At 35.7% G+C, this 15,781-nt stretch overlaps 1 protein-coding gene across 1 annotated transcript; it reads left to right on the forward strand.

The window, feature by feature from the left end:
- Window positions 1-2,346: 2,346 nt before the first annotated feature.
- LOC108377291 (glutamate receptor 1-like) lies at window positions 2,347-15,511 on the forward strand. The gene is made up of 3 exons (XM_017633553.1): window positions 2,347-2,459; window positions 14,406-14,558; window positions 15,486-15,511. Exons 1-3 carry the CDS (start codon window positions 2,402-2,404, stop codon window positions 15,509-15,511), a joined length of 237 nt encoding a protein of 78 aa, XP_017489042.1. The 5' UTR covers window positions 2,347-2,401.
- Window positions 15,512-15,781: the final 270 nt, after the last annotated feature.

Below are 15,781 nucleotides of genomic sequence, written 5' to 3' on the forward strand. Positions count from 1 at the left end.
TTGGTTTAAAATGCGTCAACATCAGGGGCCTGTTTTCTGTGTATTATTCATTTTATACAAAATTGGGACCGGAGCCTTAATAATGGATGAATTGCCTTTCCAACAGTACTTACCTATTACGTCTATATTTGGGACAACAAAATTAAACGGCTCTGATGATTTTTATGAAATTTTGTACATGGAAAATATTTTGGATTTTAAAATCGAGGGTATTTTAAAAATCTCGAATTCAAAAATTTTTTAATAGGGTTACCACCTATCGCATATTTGTTTAATTTTTTGTTTAGAAAAAAAATTAAAATATTACTATTCTATATACAAAACGTTATCCCTTAGGATAATACTGTGAGGTTGCCACTTATATTCGATTCTACACAATTTATCTAAAACATCGCAATATGGATATCAAATGTTGGTATGGTATTGTTGAGAACTTTGGTCAGAAAATATTTTTCATCAGAGTTGCCACGCTTCTATGTAATACAAATTTTTATTTTGTTAATTCCAATCAGCATTTTTTTTGTATGTATGCACAGTACATATACGCTCAAGATATCTACCATTCATTCGAGCGTATTGCGGAGTAGGGTTGCCACCTAAATTTAAGTAAGTAAGAAGCTTACTTAATAGATATCGAAATCCAATTTTTTTTACTGCCAAAATATTTTTTTAAAGCTGTCCAAATCTTGAAATCTCTAAAACGTATATGCACTCCTGGCAAAGCTCGGTCAACCTGGTACTACGGATTAACGGCGCAGTTAATCTGAACAAAATTGTGCGCTGACAAATGACAGTATTGCAGATTAAACGAGCAACGATGGCGAGGGTTCAAATTTTTTTAGCTCCTTTAATTATTACTTTTATTTATATATTTTTGTTTTATTTTATTTTTTCTTATATTAAGTCCAACAAATGTAGTGAGCATGCAAAAACAAAAAAAAAGAAAGTAAAATAAAATATATATTGAAAAAACATAAAAAAAGTTTAAGTAAAAATAATTTATAAAAATTTCGCGGAGGGAAGATCGAACCTGGGTGCTACTAACTTGTAATACATGGTTCTTATCATTCGGCTTCGTATAATTAAAACAAAATAATAAATTTAAAATAATAGGGTTTTCATTGCATTACATTTTAAAGTAGCCGGGTCTAATGACCACAGTCCATCAGTCGATCTTCCAATCTTTCTAGTGTTAAATAAGCTATGGCTGATATGGTCTTCAACTTTTCAATATTTTGTTTTTTTTTTTCGTTAAATAATTACTGATTTACATGCTTTTTAAAACCAAGTGAAATGCTTTAAGCTAATGCAAATTTTTTTCTTTCTCTTTGCAGCACATATTTAGGAAAACCTGAAACCAACGTTAAATACGTTTAGTATTTAGGCTCGTAATAAAGTGTGAACAAAATCAAAAGCATTGAAAATCGAAAATAAATATATAACAAAAAATTAGTAAACAATTAACATATTGGCGAAATTGTAACTAAGGCGGCAAAATGAAAAGCAAACAAAAGTCTTGAACTTTTCAGATTAACACTTCAAAGCCGCTCATTAAATGCCGGTTCAAGATGATCAACACCCTGAAAATTAATTGGTTTTAACTTTTTTCCACATTTTTAAAGGTGCGCTAGGCAAAAAAAAAATAAATAAATAATTAATCGTGAACGTGATATAAGTATTTGAGCGAAAATAAGCTTAGGCGCCTACCAAATAATAAATAAAAAGTTTTAAGTAACAGAGGAAAGGACCATTCGTTCGACCCGCCAATTTCATACGAACGACAACATAAAAACAACTACAAGGCATCAAAACCAACCGCTGACAAGCCGTGCAAAAGAAGTGTAAAATTGTGTTATGAAAAACGGTGGGAAAATTTTAGCCAAAAAAATTTGATCAAAAACATAGCAAAAAATTTAAGTTGTGCTGTACTCGAAATGACGGCAATAGCAGTGAAATTGCAGTACAGCCCCAACGCACATTGAAGCAACGAATTTAGCTACTTTGTCGCGACAACCAAACCACCAACACAACCAAGCAGCAAAACAAAACAACAATAGTCATTGCCACTCGCAGTCAGCTACAGACAGCAGGAAAAGCAACTACAAGGTGGAGCACTAAATGCACACCTCAGCGAATTGGGGTTGGGCGCATTTGTGTGAATGTGTGTTAAGGCGCTTTTGCTTGTTAGCCTCTTGCAAGTTTTCAAACGAGAGCACATACATACACACATACGAGTACATATGTTTGTATGCGTGCATATGCGCTGTTGCAGTGTGTACAGTGTACATGTGTGAGGTGAAAAGTGCAGCAGCAGTGCAGTGAACACTTGCATTCAAAATGCTTAACGGATTAAAACTTTTTACATTTTTTATGGCTGGCGCATGCGGCGGCGAACACTTGGATGAATTTCAACGGCGTTCAAGCACAACCGTCGTCATTAACCGAGAAAATCCCATTAGGTGAGTCGCGAATGAGTGAACATTGCGCTTTTTTTTTTGTATGTATGTATGTATGTTTTTATGTATGGATTTAAGTAAATATTTGTCTCAACATTAAGCAGAGTGCTGAATTAAGTTTGTCATCAAGTAAAGCCCAAGTGGCCTCTCAAAGGGTGTAACGCAATGATAGGGGAGCATAAATGATGTAAATAAGCTACGCGGTAAACTTGCACACATTCATATGAATGTACTTTTTCTTACACCCTCCGCATGTGTCAAGGCCTATTAATTAAAAAACAAAAAAAAAATTTAAAAAATGGTGATACAAGTATAACCTCATATGTATAGTATGTACATAGTTACATATGCATGCATAAGCCAAATTGTAGTCAAAATTATAAGATTTTTAAAATTAGTGAAATAATTGAGGTAGATAAGTACATGTTTTTAGTTTAGGTATTAAATTTAGCTTAAGCGAGGTTGCAGTACTTCTAAGTTGTATGCAGTTTTTTTAGTGTTTTTCAGAGCAGAAGGCAAATATGATTTTACACATTTTTGTTGCTATTTAAGTTTCTCATATTTTCTCACTTTTAATTGTGTAAATGTGAATATGTTTAGACCACTACTAAATAGGGCTGGGTGTAGTGGACCCGAATGGGATTTGATTCGATCAAATATTGATATTTTGATGAACATTTTTTTTATTTTTTATTATTATTTTATTTATTTTTTATTTTTCTTGAATTGGCTACAAAACTGCGCACTGAGAAATTTTTTAAAAATTCGCATCAATTAGTTGATATTTTGATGAACATTTTATTTTTATATTTTTTATTTATTTTTTGTTATTTTCTTGAACATTTTTTTTTACAATAGGCTACAAAACTGCGTGCCCCAAAATTTTTTAAAAATTCATATCAAAAAGTTGATATATTAATGAAATTTTATTTTTTTTATTGTTTCAATTTTTATAAATTTTCTCGAAAGTTTAAGACTTCAACAAACATGGTTTTTGTTTTAGAATTAATTAAATTTTTTTAAAAAAATTGGAATTAAGTAAGGAAGAAAAATTTCAAAACTTGTCAATACATTTTGCTGCTATTCTTGTGAACACAACTGTACATACATGCGTAATGCATTTGATTTATTTCAAACTAATGAATTGTTATATTGATAATGCCATATGCACTTAAACGTCTATTAGTTATTTTATGTTAAATCAATGCGCTGTTATTTGGTTCTTATACTGTTAATAAACGAAAAAAAGCTTAAAAATACGCAAATTTGTATGGCTTTGTACTGAATTTGATCCCAAGTATACTGATTATGTCAATAAAATATTTGGCTACCCTAGTTAGTATTCACTGGCAATAGTCAATATCCCCAAGATGTTCAGCCTGACATAATTCCTGTTATTAATTAGATTGAAAAAATTTCACGAAAAATGGTTGCCTTGTCTAAAACTATGGTTTCGAATGGCTCCAAGCGGTCCTTTCCAATCCTACGCCTACGGAGCTAAATTTCGCGCACGATTCATTTTGTATAGCCATATTTAGACATGGCGTCGTAGAGGCAGCTATTCTTTGGTCAGCCAAAATCACCTCTGCAATCGATGGAAAATTGTGGGGGTGAATTGGTCTCTCACGGGCTTTTTGCGGAATTTTACACTCTGCAAAGATCTCATACTGTTGAGTGTTCCGATCCTGAAGTTCCACTACTGGGGTGTAAACGATTTTCTAACTCTCTTATCTTGGTCTTGGAAAGTCGTCTCGCACACTTTCTTTTCTCCTTCAATGGTAGCTCGCATCGTCTTTGGCTTTGTGTGCTGCGTATTTATCGCTGCGTCACCAACGTAACCAACCACTTCTTTCGCATAGACTAGGAGATGAAATCCAAATGCAAATTTATGTCTTCTCTCTTGATTCTTTTAGCAAGGACATTTTGCAAGCAGCCTTTTGGTTATTTCGATGCTGATGTCTGGTACTACTAAATAAATAAAATATTCCCTGCCACTATAAAGTCGATCAAACTCTATCCGATTTGGGAGGTGTTGTGATGTAGCCCGAACTTACCATTACTTACCAGGTTACCGTACCTCACACTAGGGATGCTCACGTTGCCCAGAGCACATGAATGGAAATATACGAGTCCGGATTGAGGATAGCCATGCAGCTAAAACTGCATACCCAGAAGAACTATCAACCACATTGCACTCCTATTATACCTTGTATCCAACTAACCTTTGCTTGCTTGCTATCTAATTTAATTATTTTACGCTTACTTTCTCCAGCGCCAACAAATTTGTGTCAAAGCTTAGTAACCTAAAACAGCTGGAAGGGTGTCTTTTGTTTGAAATTCCCCACATCAAAGGTCTATATGCTGCAGCATATGTACAATAGCTACCTTTATAGCGAGGTATGAGTGCGCAACGCAAGTCTAAAATTAGGACAGCACAAACACTAACTTACAAACGCCAGCATTCTTCGACACATTCTTTCACAGACGCAAATTTGCACAAAGGTGGCTGGCAGAGAGAAGAGTTGCTGTGTGGTTGGTTTATTTTAAGCGCACATAATAACGTGGCATAGTGAAAGTGCGTCGACACTTATACATGCATATATATGTATGCGTATGTATTTGCCTGCATACATGCCACTTTTTACATACCCTGCAGGGAAACCGCGGACTGGCGAATCAAATTTCTAGTTCCGTACTAGGTCTTTATCGCCAAAAAAGAACCAGTCCGATAGGAACTAGATCCCCTCCAGTCTAAAATCGCCGAAAAGTGGTACTTTTAAAAAACTAATTTTTTCAGTTTTTTCACTACAAATCGATATCTAAAGTGACGAATTTAGAACTAATTCGGAACTATCGAATAAGGGATGCAGCGGGGGGCTTGTTTTCTTTACATAGATATGTGTTCGGCGGCTTTTTCGTTCAAATGCGCTTCTATTTTGCGCTTCGCAGATGCTTTTTCATAGCTTGGTAATACAAAACTAAAATTTGTGTTAACATTTCAACATCTTGAGACCGTCTGGAATATAAGAAATAACAGCGAGCACCTCTGCAAACTCAGCTACAGCTAAAGGTATGTAAACGCACATTTCTTCATTCTAACAAATTTAATTTCAAATTGAAAACACATTTCTTCCAAATAACTTAAAATCGCGCCACGGATGAACCAAAAAGATTGAAAAATCATGATACTTTTTTCTTTCGTCTGTCGATTTTCGAACTGGTTCGGAACTATAGAATTTAGGTCTAGTTCGGAACTATCGAAAAAGGGATGCAGCGGGGGGCAATTGACACTTCCTAGGACATCGCCATGTTAAATTCGCCAGTTGTTTGTATGCAAATGAGATTTATCGCGAACCAGTACTGGGTCTAAATGTACTAGAAGCGCACCAGTTCAGAACTAGAGATTTTCCCCACAGGGTAGTAACACCTGCACAGATCGCTCGTATTTATGCTAACGCTTTTGTTACTTTGACATGTCTACTGAATGTGCGGGCGCATTGGCTTCTCGCTGCCTCCCGGCAACACTTCTGTGTGTTGCCATTAAAAATAAGTAAATATTTATATGTACATATACAAATGTATGTATGTACTTACATAGTGTACACATAGTTATTTATCCTTATGGCCTTTGTTTCCCAACTCGTCTGCAACAAATTTTTATACGCCACCACAACGATGCTCGTTAAAGAAACAACAAAGCAGCAACAGCAGTACCAACAATAACAAAAACAACAACAACAACAACAACAACAACAACAACAACAACAACAACAACAGTGACATTAAAATTCTCCAACGTTTGTACCTTTCAACTGCAGTGGCAACCTGACTAACCAACCGGTTGTTAGTCGCTGGCTGGTGAAAGGCTTTCCCATAACAATTGCAGCATTAACACTTCTTTATGCAAACGACATTAGCTGCAAAATACTCGCTATGCAACTATGTATGGCGCTATTGCACGATACACGATCGAGGGTACGAAAATCGTTGAAAAGCTGTCGCACGGTGGGTTGCCTGCCTGGCGCGCCCGGTGAGCTAGCTGACTGTTGCTGCTCCAGCTCCAGTTCCAGTTCCAGCTTTCAGAGCTCGCTTGCTCACCTGTCGCTGCTGTATGTTGGCATTGTCAGTTGTGGTGTTGGTGGTCGCATTACCAGTGCTGCCACTTAATTCACAAGAGGCGGTAGTTGCGCTTTAGTGCGCTTAGTTCACTCGAAATGTCACTGTATGCATGCTGCTCTGGCGTAAATATGTGTATGCATGTGTGTGCAATTTTGCCTGGAGGAAATTTGGGTCGTAAAAATCAACACAAAAGCACATTTTAGTACTTTTCCGGTTGTGCCATTTATTTCTATAGAAAATGCTTTGCAACGCAGAGGAAAGGATATTTTTAGACAAGCATGTTTTGTTTAGCCCGGGAAGTGGCAGGCAACATAATATGTTTATATGTAAACCTACGCGTACATACATATATATTTTCTTATATAAACGTAACCTTTTTACAGCTTAAATATTTAAGCTTATAAAAGGATGCGCGATTAAAGAAAACTAGCCGCAGAAATTAATGTTTCAGACAGTGAACTTTTTTCTTCTGCAATGAAAAATTACTGAAGTGAAAATTGTACGTTTTCCGAAAGTTAAAAACTTGACATTTGCAGGATACTTCCAAAGCCCCATCGTAGTAAAGCTGCATTTTTGAATATTCAGAGATGCCAAGATTAGCTAAGATTTGGTTAAACGGTCTACGAAAGATGAGTAGGGTAAGCACTGCGACCAGTAGGTCTATTGGGCCCCGAGCTAATCATAATACTGAATCCAGCCCCAGAGACTCTAAGTATTGTAGAATGGATCCCAGGGGCAGGGAGTGTATGTGCTCTTCACTTGGCCATATATGTATGTCCCTTCGTCGTGAAACGGCCTCTCACTCATAAGTCGCTCGACCAGATCCCCAGATTAAACAATTGGCATCTGAGCCTCCTTGGGGAGGTTTTTAAGTAGCCTGTGTCTCTTTGGGTTATACCCCCCTCATAGGCTCTTGGTTTAACAAAGTCCCAAGATCCTTCGCCAATGCAGTTCCCTCAGTTTGTTTTTTTTTTCTTCCTGAGTGCCTCCTTTATCATGCTGGGACCCGCCGCAAGGAAGGACTCGGGTCCGTCGGCGTCGGCCAGCTGATCGGCCACTTCGTTACCCTCGACACCCATATGCGCTGGTATCCCTATAAGCTGGATGGTGTTGTGTTCAGCAAGGACATTAAGCTTCTCGATGCACTACAAGACCAAAGAGGATTTGACCTTGAAGGTTGTGAGAGGCATAAGTGCCGCCTGACTATCGCTTAGTATAAGTATCAACTCCCTCCGATAATTTCTGCGAAGGTTAATCTCTGGGCATAAACTTATTGCAAAGACTTCCGCTTGGAAGATGCTTGGGAAACTCCACAAGGGGATTGAAAGTTTCAGCCTAGGGCCGTATACTCCTGCTCCAATACCCTCAGGGGTCTTAGAGCCGTCCATGTATCACTGTAGAGTGCTCAACTGGAGGTGTCCACCCAAGATAGGCGCGCTCCAATTCGCCTTTCTGTATAAATTGACTTTGAAGTTTCTTTCAAAGACCACTACTCTATGCATATCATCCCTGGGGAACAGCACTAATGGCAGCTGGGAGCCTAGCTTGTTCCTGTTCGTGGATGATTGTACTTTAGCTTTGCCAAAACCCTCTCTCGTCAAATTTAAGAGCGTTCGTTTCGCCACCAGTTCAATCATAATATATAGTGGCTCCAGTTCAAGGACTACTTCCAGCGCTGCCGTCGAAAATGTGCGCATAGCCCCGTGATGCAAACACACGCCAGACGTTGAATCTTGGCAAGAGACTGTCTTGCGGTTGCCAGAGTAGTCCTGAATACCTAAGCCACCGCTCCATAAGTGACTGTTGTTCGTACGATCATAGTGTACATCCATCTTAGGATACTTGGGATGCACCCACAGGTCTTCCCTGCTAGACGTTTGCACACCATCAGCGCTCTCATAGCCTTGGATGCCTCAACATGAGTCCTCCACAGAAGGACATTGTGGGACATTACACTTTGTATAGAAAAGTTTTACAAGGGTCCTTAAAGGAAAATGTACGAATGTGTATTCCCTATGAAAACATACTTTTATTGTGGATAGCCATTACGATTTTCGAAGCCAAAGAGTTCAAGTAGATTTCAGGGTTTGATCTCAATGCAACCACAACCACAATTTCTTGCCACAATATGAAGACAGCGTTAGTACAGCAGAATTCTGCATTAATCTTCATTGAACTGCTGAAAATCTGTTTATACTCATACATACAGTGCTTATATGTACAATGTACATTGAACATACTCATATACATAATGGAGGCAAGCATTTGTTTTCGCATTGTCCACTTTATTTCGTTTATTTATCCTTTCGCCACGGTTTGTATTTAGAAGCAAACTTATTTGTTTTCTCTTTAACCATTTTAACGAGAATTATTTTGAGTTTTTATTTGTGCGTTGTTTACTTATGTTTTGTTATCGACCGGCGATTGCTGCCACATTTCTTTGCGGAAGCTGTCATTCGTAACCACCAACTGACTGTCAGCGTAGCAGGAAGATCTCACTAAATTGTTTTGCTGTTTCTTTGGCACTACTTTCGCAGCCATGAACACTTTTTGAAGCCACAGCAGGAGTTGTCACTGTGCGCACAAACGGCGTTATTGTATGGTGTGTGTATGTATATGTATATAAAAAAAGTTAGGTGTAATTTAGATTTATGTGGTGCTCATTTGGTAGCGCACAGTTGGCGGCTGCTGTTACTCATAACACAAATTTAAGATTTATGTTATTAATACTTTAAAAAAGTCAGCAAATGCTGTGATCAAGCGAATTGTCTAATGTCCCAGCGATGACGTAAATAAATAAATGCAGTGTCTGCGAATTACTCAACTTCGTAATATACGCAAATAAAAATACATACAACGTTTTATCAATGACAATGCATATACTACCTATGCAATCCTACCGCAATCATTGTTATCAGTTGATTGTTTGAAAGGTACATTTCGTACAAGTGCTTAAAATAAAAAAATAGTTTCGGAAATATGTTCGGGTTTTTACAAAAATATTATTTTTTCTTGGCAATTAAACAGAGCAATTTTTGAGACGACTATAACGTCCAGTATATGGAAATGAAAGGAAGTATGAGTAATAGTTGATAAATTTTATGCACCCAAAGGCTAATTCCCCCAAATTCTTGAAAAAACTCTCCTATTTTCAATGGTAATCCCACAAAATAACTTCTGCTATTTAAGGCACTTCATTTTAATTTTTATTAAAAAAAAAAACAACAAATATCATTAATTTTAATGACATAATAAGGACCGCCATTTTAAATAATATATAAAACTAATACTTTTGAGTATATTTCGCAAAGCAAAATTGTCGAACATATTTGTGTGGAAAAAAATGCGGGACACCGTCATCAAAAAAATTTCCAAAAATCAACGATAATTTGCACTTTATTGTACTAAAATTTAATAGGCTAAAAACTGCATACCTAAATTATTTCGAATGTTGCTGATTAAGAAGTTAGAAATTTTGGTCAAACTTTGTAGAATTTTCATAATTTTTGCCCGAGAAATTCAAATTCCCCCCAAAATCGATTGTCATCGCTGATCCCCATGTTTTGATGGTCATACTAAATAATTTCGAACTGCTGATTTGCACATATTGCTGAAGCTTAGTAAAAAAAAAGATATATACATATTTACTGATGTGCTACAAGGTGGACATGAAAGTTTAAAATGGCATAGTATTTATTGCCCATCTGAATTCATAAAAGCACTGTAATTGCTCTAAACTAAAACAAACCACTTTAATTACATGCATTCATGTCAATATACATACATACATAAATTATTTAAAAGCATGCCCTCAATTAGTTCGCCCATTCCACATCCACATGTACATATGTTTGTATGTATGTATATGGTGTATTTTAACACAAGGGCACTGATAATTACTGCTGCTCGTATGAAGGCTTACTCCCGCATGTGTCATTTGCAAACGGAAAACAAATTTAAACTATTTTATTTGGCCAAATTAATTTAAATAAATAATTATGATCCACTAGCTACATACATATGTATGTGTATATGTATCTACTCTATTATTACAACGACGAACTGTTTGGGTAGGCGGTGATGTTTCAATGACACTGAGCTAAATCCCTAACCGACAATTAAATGTACTGAAATGGGTCGCAGCGGAATTTAGCGTTGCAGTTAAAATAATAAATGAACATAGAAAACTAAATGGCAAATACTCTGGCACCTACTCTTTTGAAAAAAAAAAAAAACAATTCAATGCGGCTGCAGCGCTCATGTTTTCATAAATAGTTTATTTGCACAACTGTCTGTATAACAAAGCATACTCGAAAACTACTAAAAATGCAGTAGAAATATTCTCTTTTTAAATTTAAATTTCCAGTAAAAAAATCTGCGACAAGGAGACTTTCTAGGAGCAAATTTTTACTCTTTTCAAGCGGTAGGCATTTCACATATTTATTTAAACAAATTACTGAGCTTTGTACCACGACCTTGTTTTTTAGGAAAAATTCAAAAATCAACAAATTCTAAACAGTAGAAGTTATAGCTGCTATTTCGGAGATCCCCACATCTCACACTCCTTTTTCTACGCTTCAGCAGGTATCGAACCCGCATCATCAATGTACATACAATACATTAATTAGCATCTATCATGTACGTAGGTACATACATACCGATGTATATGAAATCAGTCCCATTCTCATGTATGCAGAAAACTGACGGTTATTGGAAAAGTAGGCGTGGTAGCTCCCAAATACCTTGAGTTTTTATACCGCATATCTCTGAAAGTATTTGCGGCTGCGTATTGGAATTCGGTGGAGATGAATACGAAATTTATTTTATTGGTATTTCATTATCTGCATCGCCCTATATAAGCGGTTCCTTAATCTGTGGTCCATGGACCTCTAAGCGGTCCTTGTAATTAAAGCTAGTATTTTATGACAAGCCTTCTTAACCAAATACATAACTTAATATAACTGGCATACAATATGTTGGGTTCTGAGAAAAATTTGTAAATATTTTTGCTTAGCGCCTTTTAACGGTCATCCGTTATAGGAAAAGTTTTACGACAGTTTAATAAAAATATTCCGGATTATTGATGACATACATAGAAAAGTAAATTTTTTATTTTATTAAAAATACTAATATTTTAAATTTATTTATTTTTTTACCAGCATAAAATGCAGTTTTTATCACAAAGTGGTCGTACAAATTTTTTATTCACTACATATTTTCTTACAAATATAATAGGCTCCACTGCTAAAAAGAATGGCCTACAATTTCAAATGCAATATTTTCCATATAGTCGCTTTACTAAATTAATTAAATTATGATGAATTCGTTGTTATAGAATAAATATTTTTCAAATATTAATTTGTTACAAACAAAGCAAATAAAAACTCTGGCAAAAGCAACACTTTTGTACATAGCTGAGTAATAAAAAATAAAAAATATTGCGTTTCTCGGAAGGTTATTTAATTTATTTTGCTGTGCAAAATTATTTGGGAAATATTTCAAATCAGAGTTTCAATTGGCAACTAGCACCTAAATACATATGTAGATACATACATATTCGATGACGGCAAAATTAAGTTTTCTAAGGGGAAAATATAAAAAAAAATATTAAAAGAGCTGACTTATATTAGTTTTATTATTTTTGAATATTTATCTGCTGTGTAATATTAATATTAAAAAAAAATAATAATTTTTCGCGCTTAAGTATTTGTGATAAATCTATCGACAATTCCAAATCTGAACATAAAGAAAAGCTGGCAACATTGTCAACGACCCATAACGCATAAAGCTGAAATACTTGAATTCATAAAAAATGCTGCTACTTACATATTTTTATACATATACATATTACATAAGTTATTGTTGTGTGGTATAAGTATTCGTATAAATTTTTTTAAGCGAAGCTATTACAGGCAAAGTGTGTATTATCATTGCTTTCGTTCAGTAAATAAGAGCTGGTTATATTTTATATCTGGCACTGAACGTAAAATAATGCTGATTGATAAAATCTACTGATACCAGTCAGTGGATTAACGAACATTTTTAATACACAAAATAATTAGCTGTAAAGACATGCATGCATACCTACATGCTTATAGTAAATAATTGTGTTTATACTTTTTACTGGCTAAAAATACGTTAAATTTAAATAAAATGACTGATAAATTATTTACATGCTCTCTTTTTTGGACATTGAATATTTATTGCTGAGAATCCTTGTTATTAAACAACATTTTAGGGACGAAAAAATTAATTTAATGTTAACAAGATACATATGTATATAGCACGGTGTAATCAAATGTCTCCAGATATTGGTATGTGCGTTAACTATTTTCAAACAAATGTACAGCGGTTTATCAGAGAATGATAAAGCACTTACAAAAATTTCCCAAAAAGACTTCAAACAATCCCAAAGGAGTCCATAAAGTCCTCAAAAAAAAAATAACCAAACATAAAAAACTCCAAACAGTTTAAGGTGAATAATCCGGGAAAAAGTACAAAACTTGCTGAAAAATCCCAAACACCTAGAAATAGGATAAGAATAATGCCAAAAAGTCTCGAAAAATCCCAAAGTCCTCGAAAAATCCCAAAGCGCCCAAATTCTTTAAAAATCCACAAAAACTATCTAAGATTAAAAATTACGAATAAACCCGAAAAATCCTCAAATACTCCTTATAAGTCTCGAAATGATCCAGTAAGTCTCGACAAAGCTTCAAAAGCTACCAGCTGTTAAAATGAAAAGTTTTCGCAAATCCGAAACATCAATAATGAGTAATATAGAATATAGAATATATAGAAAAAAATAGCAAGAATGTCTCGAAAAACTCCACAAGCTCCCAGGTGTTCTAGACTTCCAAAAAAGTACTGAAAACAAAAAAATTCTGAAATTCTGTTGCGAAAATCCCGAAACTTTGGTAAGGAATAATAATAAAACATTCCGAAAAGTTCCGCGAATTCCAAAAATTACGAATGATTCCGTAAAAATTCGAAAATTTGTCCTAAAAACCTAAAAAACACCAAAAAATAAGACACGAATAGTACTGAAAAAAAAGAAAGTCTCGAAAAATTCTAAAAGCTCCCAGAAACTCGAAAATCCCGAATAGCCCTGGATAAATTCCAAAAAATGAATGTATTAAGAATGCCAAAAAGTCTTGATCTAATACCGAGTCCAGAAAAAGTTTAACAAAACACAGGAAAGGTAAATTGAAAGCATCTCGTACAGTCCCATAAACACTTTTCATAGAGTCGAAAAAGTAAAACGCGAAGAATCTCGACAAATCTAGAGTAAATCTGAAAAGTTTCCGAAAAAAATCGGACAATTAAAAAATCGAGTAAAAATTCAGCCGCAGCCAGGGATTCTGAAGGACCCAACCATAACACAAGTCTCAAGCATTTACTCTTTAGGAGAATGTCTTACTTCTTTACGCTTCTTCATCGTCAGAGCCGAGCCATAATGCTCCCAGTAATGGTGTGGATGCGGCTTACTTTTCCAGAAATAGGTGCGAAACGGGGTGGAAGGATGTGGCTTAAAGATGCTGCATTTCCCAAGCAACCGCTATTCACGGGTGTAAAAAGAAAAATTCTGGCGGCTTTTCCCTTTACTGTCTGCCCCAAACTTTCTTTGAACTTGAACGATGACATTCGAAGAATTTCAGAGGCATTCATGCTTGCTATGTGCCGTAAAACTATTTACATTTTAAAATCGCATAAAAAATAATTTTTTTTTCAATAGCATTTTTGAATTTATGACTTATTTTTTAAATCACGTTTAAATAAAATAAAAATCAATTAATTCACATACTCTTGCTCTTTTGCTCTCTGTCATTGCAGGCGCCATATTTGAACAAGGCACTGATGAGGTGCAATCAGCGTTTAAATACGCAATGCTCAATCACAATCTCAACGTATCGTCACGCCGATTCGAGCTGCAAGCGTACGTGGATGTCATCAACACAGCAGATGCATTTAAATTGTCGCGCTTAAGTACGTCGTGGGGGCGAGCGCCAGCCGCACTTATAAACCAAACCATAGCATACAAAAAAAAAAAAAAGAGAAAACAAATTATTAAAAAAAAAAAAAACATATTTGCACACAAATACATTCATCAATACGTAGGGAATACTCGAATGTGCACTTGACGTACGTAGCGCGCGCGTGACTGCAGCAGCATGATGGCCTTGTGTGGCAAATGTGGCTGTGGCAAGCGAGGCGATGCTTGTCATTTGCTGCTTGATTGCCCGCGGCTCACTGCTGCTGCTGCTCCGACTGCTGCTGTTGCCGCCGCCACTGCAGCGTTTCATTAATTATGCACTTTTTCTGATTTAAACAGAACACAGAATACATTTTCATTCGCAGTCATTGTCAGTATGTTCAACAAATTGCCACACATATTTACTTGCACGCAAACACAAACATTTACAATGCATTTATAAATTTTAATTACTTGCATTTTTCTTCTATCTTCATATTTACCGCTGCATTGGTGAACCAAAAAAAAAAACGAAAACCAACATTCGTTCGTTTCAAAAATGCGATAACAACACGCATACATCCATACGTGGCTGTGTATGCGCCTTACTGTATGCAATTNAATTTTAATTACTTGCATTTTTCTTCTATCTTCATATTTACCGCTGCATTAGTGAACCAAAAAAAAAAACAAAAACCAACATTCGTTCGCNTTTTAATTACTTGCATTTTTCTTCTATCTTCATATTTACCGCTGCATTGGTGAACCAAAAAAAAAAACGAAAACCAACATTCGTTCGTTTCAAAAATGCGATAACAACACGCATACATCCATACGTGGCTGTGTATGCGCCTTACAGTATGCAATCAATTTTCGCGTGACGTTTATTCTATGCTGGGTTCCGTATCACCGGATTCATTTTATACATTGCATTCGTACAGCAATACATTTCAAATGCCATTCGTGACACCATGGTTTCCAAAGAAAGTAAGCCGGAATTTCTGTACATAACATAGAGAAATTACTCTAACACACACGCACGCATACAAACTAACACAGCAACACACATACATNCACCATGGTTTCCAAAGAAAGTAAGCCGGAATTTCTGTACATAACATAGAGAAATTACTCTAACACACACGCACACATACAAACCAACACAGCAACACACATACATACATATATGTATGAAAAAGAACGAAGAATGTGAGATGGCAAAAAGTGTGACAGCAGT

The sequence above is a fragment of the Rhagoletis zephyria genome, unplaced genomic scaffold (genome assembly GCF_001687245.7).
Source record: "Rhagoletis zephyria isolate East Lansing unplaced genomic scaffold, Rhagoletis_zephyria_1.1 Rzeph_scaffold_11862, whole genome shotgun sequence".
Classification (NCBI taxonomy): Eukaryota; Metazoa; Arthropoda; class Insecta; order Diptera; family Tephritidae; genus Rhagoletis; species Rhagoletis zephyria.